Here is a 7,581-nt window from a genome sequence, read left to right as displayed (position 1 = left end):
CAATCCTGAGCCCAGCAGGGCAGCAGGAAGGGACAGGGGGGACCTGGGATTCCCTAAGCTCTCCTTGCTTTGCCTAAGTCAGACCATTGCTTGGGTCACTAGCTCCATGGGTTCTGTGGAGACGAGATCTGCCCAGGTGAGAAAATCTAAGCTTTGTCCTCCTTCCCAGAAGCCAGGGTACTATAGCCTGGCTCAAGCCTGGTACCTGCTGGTTTGCCCAGTGGGCCCCGGAAAGCCCCTTTAGTCTCCACTGTAGGCAGACATGAGTGCAGGGGCCGGGAGATGCACGCTCTCTGCCTGGCCCAGAGGTGAGAAGCTGGAGGCTTGGGATGCCGTGCTTCTAGGCTTCTCTACTCTCTTAGTCTTGTAGAGAATGAGTCCTTCCCAAGAGCATCTCAGCGGTGTGGGCGACGAGGGCGGGGCAGGAAAGAGAACTGGCTTTTATTTAAAAAAAAAAAAAAAAAAAACAAACTCTTCCCCGGTCGCCTTTTCAGTAGCCCTCTGAGCACAGCTTTGCCGAGAAACCTCTGCACACCGCTCTTTCCTGTGCCCCAGGGATGCCATCTTTCTCCTTCTGGCAGACAGATTTTGTGAGCTGTTGGTTTTTTTTCTTCTCTTAGCTCTTGTATTTTCATGAAGAGATTAAAAAGCAATGTGAAAGATTGCCTGGGACAGGAAGGTGTTTCACAGTGCTTGTAGACCTTGAACCAAAAGATCCTCCAGCACGCACCAGGTAACAGAACCCCTGTGTGTGTGTGTGTGTGTGTGTGTACGTGTACATGTGTGTGTGTATGTACACATGCATGCAGCGTGTATGTGTGTATGTGCGCGTGTGTGCATGCAGCGTGTGTGTGTGTGTGTGTGTGTTTTTGCACGCATGCGCATGCTTTCCTCTCCCCTGCTCACCCTTAGATCTCTGGGTAACAATTAGTGTCGACCTAAAGGGCAAGGTTCTTGATCTCTTTACTAACTTCAGGAAAAGTTGTGAAGGCCATAGCATCTTGTGCCCCAAGGATTCTCCCAGAGGACTTCTGGCCTGTCTGGAGCATCAGTGAGTTTTCTCTCTCAAGATGACAAGCCTAATACCCAACTAGGGGCTTAGGGGAGGTAAACTCTTTGAGACTCTGTTTCCTGCCAGGAGTTTCCAGGGAGGGAGAGGAATGGACCATTTCTCTTCAAGATGCAGTGGTCAAGGACACGGGAAAGAATGTATAATTCCTTTTGTCAGATGAGACTGAGATAATCCACTCCAGGCCAACGTTTGTGACTTTCTCACAGTGTTTCCAAGCGTGGCCTAAACCTGCTCTCTCCTCCAGTCTCTCCCAGTCCTGGGCAATGCCAGGGAGCGTGCCCTAGGAGGGCACTGGGAAGCCCTTCCAGTTTTGCTAGCTCTGAGGTCCAACCAGGGGCAGGAAATACTGGATGCACACCCACCAACCCTTCCACTGACTACTTAAAAATGTGCGGAAGGACTGACAGCTGTGAGGTGGGTAGGGCAGGCTGATGACTGGCTTCCAGTGCACTGGGGGAAGGCACAGAGCTGTCCCAGGAGGGTGGTGGCTTAAAATAAGATCCCCGAAGGGGACGGAATGCAAAGGGGGTGCAACCTGGAAATAGAAAAGGCGACAGTCACTTTGCTGGAAGTGTGTGGGTTCCAACTAGAGAAAGCACAGGAGAGGGAAACTCTGAGCATTTGAGACGTTCTCAGGTCTAAAAAAGGTTTAAGAAATGGGAAAACCCCCGATGTTCCTGCCCTCGCTTTCATTTCCCTTTCTGATCAGACTAGACCCAGAGATGGCAGCAGTTTAAGGCTTTCACTTTGGGGGAATGACCCGCTACCTGTTGCTTCCAAAGGTGCCATATGAGTAGTCCTGCCTGAGAGACCACTGGTCAGCACCTAGGGGCAACAGACAGCACAGAGGGAGACCCCATCCTATCAGCCTAAGTTGGGGGCACACTGCCCAGGAAGCTGTGGTTGTATTACCATTGCTCCTCCGTGCAGCGTTGTGCGGCCTGGTTTCGCCCATCCTCCAGAGTCTTCGTCTCCTCACAGGACTGTAAAGCAGCACAGGGCCTCCAGGGTACCCAGATCTTGGCTTAGAAACATCAACACCATCCCCCTTCACTCCTTTCTGCAGCTGGCTGCACATGTGCCCTCCTACCCTTGAAGGTACTGGCCTCCCCAGCCTCTTACCTGGGCCTTGCACTTCCCAGCATGGCTATAAGGTGATCTGCATACAACAGCCCTCATAGCAGCGTCTGCATTTCTGTGTGATCAGATTGCTGGCCCAGCAGCCCCCGCCAAGCTGAGATAGACTGATCATCTCTGAAAACCCCGTAAAGGGCAGGACGACAGCTGGTGCTCAGGGCCAGGTCTTCATGGGAAAGCCCTCGCCTGAGATACACAACTAGCAGTTTTTCTGAGACCTGTGAGTGTCTGGGCATCTGTGTGACCAAATTAGATTAGTTTCTGTAGGACTGGCTGCCGAGCAGAGAGGCCAAGAGACAGGGAGTTGCTGACCCAAAGGGAAAAGACCCAACAAATGAGGACACGTGACATGGTCACAGGGACAGACTCAGAGTCACTGCTACGTCTCTCCTGGAGCTAAAACATCTTCAGCACGAACGACAAAGAAGTTACTGAGATGAATGCTGGGTTCTGGCCTTCAGTATCAAAATGAAAGGATCCCAAATTTGTTTATTAATTTATGTTTCTTGCCCAGTTGGTATCTGGCCAGTCTCAGATGTAGAGAGCACCTAGGAAATGCATCTGTTCCCAAATGTGTTTGGTTCTAAAAAATGTGTTGACTCACCAAAGACCTGAGATTCTGTAATTAGACCTTCACTTTCAGGCCTATTTTGGTGACTCTTGGTTGTCAACTTGACTACATGTGGAATTAATAAAACTCAAATTGCTGGGTACACCTGTGAGGGATTTTTTCTTAATTAAATTCTTTATATCTGATCTGGATCTTTGAGGTGGGAAGGCCACCTTTAATCTGGGTCACCCCTTCTGCTGGCATCCTATAGAAAGGACGTGGAAGAAGGAAACTCTCTCTTCTCCTGCTAGATCTCACTCTCACCTAGCGAGTCCATCCCTTCGCTGGCATCGGAGCCTGCGGCTGGATTCCAGTGTGTATGGAAGACCAGCTGAGACATCAGCCTCGTGGACTGAAGAACGAGTGGCTTCTTGGGCTTTCCATTATTAGACAGCCATTGTTGGACTAACTGGACCCCAGCGTGTAAGCCATTCTAATAAATTCCTTTTTATTCCATATATATATATATATATATATATATATATATATAATATGGGATAGAATATATGTTTAATGTGTATAGTGTGGTAAATTCTGTTCCTCTAGAGAACCCCGACTAATACAAGGCCTGCTCCTGGAACCTGGCTCTAGGAAACAGAAGCTTTGACCAAGCAGGGCCCTGCATTGCCTTTGGAAGGTCTGTGCAGGTACCTTCCAGCGAGGAAGCTAGGAAGTCATTTTCCTGTGGATCCCCTGCCTGGTACAGGAGGTAGGGAGAGTGGGGCAGGACAAGGATCAAGAGAAAGGCTTGTGAGGAATGGGGCAGAGGGAAAGGAAGGGCTATGCAAGAGAGGTATTCTCAGGGTGTCTTCAGTCCAGGACTGAGCTGGAAGCAGGGCCACCTTGACCTGGGGAGCACAGGAGCCACTATGACCCCAGGAGCACAGGGGCCTCTATGACCCTGGGAGCACAGGGTCCGCTATGACCCCGGGAGCACAGGGTCACTATGACGTTGGGAGCACAGGGGCTGCTATGACCCTGGGAGCACAGGGGCCACTATGACCCTGAGCACAGGGGCCGCTATGACCCTGAGCACAGGGGCCGCTATGACCTCTGGAGCATAGCGCACTGGCTGTGCAGCTGCAGGGCTTAGCCTTTCTTCTGTGTCCTGGGTGCACCCATCACTCCCCAATCACAACAGACCCCTCTTCCTGGGTGAACAGCTGGTCTTGGTTTGCCTGGAGCTTTCCCAGTTTGGACAGAGAAAGTCCTGCGGTCTGGACTCAGCTAAGCTCTGGGCAGGGCAGGAGGGACCAGGACCGTTGCCATGGAACAAGGGAAGAATTACATTTATCTCTTGGAGATGCTGGGGGCAGGGAGCAGCCTCTAGTACTAGGTTCCCACAGAACCCCAGATATCCATGTGCTCAGTAGGAAATAACTGGCCAGCATCATTAACTGTTGTTGTGGGTACACAGCCCACTTTCCCTCTGCCCGTGGGCTGAAGACAAGACAAGGTGACAATGCCACGTGATCACATTACATGTACCCTCTTCTTGGGTCTTTCTCCTTTGGGTCATTTAGAGCTACCCGTAAGGACATGCATGTGACTCCAGCAGTTCCTTCTTCTTTGGGCTGATGTCCCTTTCTACTGGATATTGTGTTTGGTGTTGTGTATCATATCCAAATCCAATATGAACAATCTTTGTATATTTTTCTTTATAGAAATAAAAAAATGGAGATGCTTCAGACAGTAGTAAAAGATACCTTCCCCACAGGTAAGAATCCTGCCAGGGGTGGGACTCTTTCTTTTCAAGAGTCAAGGACCACAGCTCAGTGCCTAGACAGGGACAGGCTTCCCTCCAGACACCTACAGCAAGGCAAATGGACCACCAGATAACTGACCGTCTTAGGCCATTAGCTGTCACGCTTCCCAAGGCAAGGGCAAGTTCCCCCAAGATAAACCCCACCATCCTGTAAAAGAGAGACCAGGGATGGTGGGAGGAAATGAAGATAAGGGACAGACAGACAGAATGGCCAGCGCTAGACTGGCCTGAGCTGTCTGCAGGGGCTTTACCACTTCAGACCTGGACAGAAAGAAAGTCCTGGAAGAACGGCAGGAACGGGGTTGATGAATCCCTAGGGGAAGATGCCCTGGCCTCTGACCGCCAGGAGCATGAATCCCTAGGGGAAGATGCCCTGGCCTCTGACCGCCAGGAGCATGAATCCCTAGGGGAAGATGCCCTGGCCTCTGACCGCCAGGAGCATGAATCCCTAGGGGAAGATGCCCTGGCCTCTGACCGCCAGGAGCACTTTATCCCACAAATGCGTGTGTGGTGTGTGGTGGATGTGAGTGGTTAAAACAGAGGGGCGAATCCTGATTGGTTTGCACTAGTTCCTGTCGGTTTTTTTGTCCTCTTCTTCATGAATCATTTCTGACACCTGAGCTTCCCTTTACCCCCAAAGGCAGAAAGGAAGATGGCTGCACCCCAGGGTCAGAGCCACTGAGGATCCTCCTGGTGGGTAAATCTGGCTGCGGGAAAAGCGCCACAGGGAACAGCATCCTTGGCCGAAAAGCATTCGAGTCCAGGCTCAGAGGCCAGTCAGTGACCAGGACCAGCCAGGCAGAGACGGGCACATGGAAGGGAAGGAGACTGCTAGTGGTAGACACGCCCCCCATCTTTGGGTCAAAGGCCCAGGACCAAGACATGGACAAGGACATTGGAGATTGTTACCTGCTGTGTGCCCCAGGACCCCACGTGCTGCTGCTGGTGGCCCAGCTGGGACGCTTCACAGCTCAGGACACCACAGCCGTGAGGAGGGTGAAGGAGATCTTCGGGGCAGGAGTCATGAGGCACGTGATCGTCCTCTTCACCCACAAGGAAGACCTGGCAAATGAGACTTTGGATGAGTTTGTGACCCACACTGACAACCACAGCCTGCGCAGCTTGGTCCACGAGTGTGGGAGGAGGTACTGTGCCTTTAATAACAGGGCCTCAGGGGAAGAGCAGCAGGGGCAGCTGGCAGAGCTCATGGCCCTGGTGAGGGGGCTGGAGCAGGAGTGTGGGGGCTCTTTCCATAGCAATGACCTCTTCCTTCATGCCCATGTGCTCCTTAGCGATGGCTGCAGGGAGTACCAGGAAGCCTACAGGTGCTACCTGGCCAAGGTGAGGCAGGAGGTGGAGAGGCAGAAGCGGGAGCTGGAGGTGCAGGAGAGCAGCTGGGTCCTCAAGCTCCTCCTCCGAGGCAAAGCGTGGATGGTTTTGCACTCTGGGACTTGCGCTAGTTTCATATTGGGCATAGCAATCCTAACTGTTATTTTCATGCTCATATATTCTAATGTTTGATGCTGTGTACTTTAGAGAAGTTTCTAAAGGGTCCTGCAGGATTCCCAGCTTTCAGCATCACTGACAGAAAACCACACTCCTGGTCTGCCAGACTTTGCTGCCCTGAGCCTCTTCTGTTTCCCCTTTAGAATTCTGGTTGGGATTAGGCAGTTGGGGGAATCCTGCAGAGCAGGGGCAGGAAGGATCAGAGGAACCAGAGGAGTCAGGAAACAGCCTATAGACTCAAATGACGGGGATTCATGGGGGCTCACAGAGATCAGGCAGCCTGTAGGGGTCTGACCTACTTCCTCTGCATATATGTTATGGCTCTGTAGCTTGGTGTTCTTGTGGAGTTCCTAACAGTGGGAGTAGGGGTTATCTCTGACTCTTTTGCCTACCCCTGGGACCCTTTTCCTCCTACTGGGTTGCCTTGTCCAGCCTTGAAATGATAGTTTGCATTCTGGTCTTGCTGTAGCTTGCTGTGCCATATTTGGTTGATCCTTGGGAGGCCTCTTCTTTTCTGAGGGGAGGTGTGGGGATCTGGAGGAGAAGGGAGGTGGTGGGGGAAAGACTAGGGGGAGGGGAGTGAGGGGCAACTGTGGTTGGAATGTACGAGAAAAGAACAAAATAAATAAATACAACTCTATGATGTACTTTTACCATATCCCCATATTCCTTATCTTTCTCCTCCCATTAGTTCCTCTGCTCCCCTAGAAAATGTTACTTCTTCCATGTCACATAGACACACATGATTTTTATTTATTATATAAAATTTAGAATCCACAAGAGAAGATATTCAATATGAAACTGACTTAATTTAATTAATATAATTAACTCCAGTTGCATCTATTTCCTGCAGATGACATAATATCATTGTTTTTCATAGCTAAATAAAATCCTATTGTGATGTCCACAGGTGTTGTGTGCAGATATTGCTTAGGTAACCATAATGTGCTAAAAGAGAGGCGTCTCCTCCAAGGATGAACTTCCCAATAGGTTATCAATCCCATGTGGTCATCCCTAAACACATACACATATTAACCATGATACATGGACTCAGCAGGTAGTGTTTATGTGTGCATGTGTGTACATGTGGGTATATAGATATAATACAGGATAAGAGGTCATGAGGTTGAGAGGAAATAGGGAAGACATGGATGGAGTTGGAGGGGGTAGAAATGATGTAACTATAGTTGTCATACTAGAAATTCTCAAAAATAAAATAAACATGAAAGGGTTCCATTGTGCTTATATATTATCATATTTTATTTTTCTGTTCTCCCATTTTAGACCGCTTAGGTTGATCCATAATTGATCTGTTGTTAACAGTGCTGCCATAAACACTGATGTGTGGCTGTCTCGGTGGCGTGTTGACGTAGAGTTTTGGATGAACATGCTATTATATATTTCATGTTTCAACTTCCACCACACTGTGACACACAGCAATCATTCACATTCCCAAAGGAAGAAGAGGAGGACAGTATGGAAACACTGGAC

At 50.0% G+C, this 7,581-nt stretch overlaps 1 protein-coding gene across 1 annotated transcript; it reads left to right on the top strand.

Moving 5' to 3' along the window:
* Positions 1-512: 512 nt before the first annotated feature.
* Positions 513-6,582, top strand: LOC119807800 (GTPase IMAP family member 3-like). Its single transcript, XM_038319955.1, has 4 exons — positions 513-733; positions 3,071-3,242; positions 4,484-4,536; positions 5,225-6,582. Exons 3-4 carry the CDS (start codon positions 4,494-4,496, stop codon positions 6,103-6,105), a joined length of 924 nt encoding a protein of 307 aa, XP_038175883.1. The 5' UTR covers positions 513-733; positions 3,071-3,242; positions 4,484-4,493; the 3' UTR covers positions 6,106-6,582.
* Positions 6,583-7,581: the final 999 nt, after the last annotated feature.

This window comes from Arvicola amphibius, chromosome 2 (assembly GCF_903992535.2).
Source record: "Arvicola amphibius chromosome 2, mArvAmp1.2, whole genome shotgun sequence".
Taxonomy (NCBI): domain Eukaryota; kingdom Metazoa; phylum Chordata; class Mammalia; order Rodentia; family Cricetidae; genus Arvicola; species Arvicola amphibius.
The sequence above is the reverse complement of the archived record's forward strand: the minus strand, read 5'-3'. Positions and strand labels throughout refer to the sequence as shown.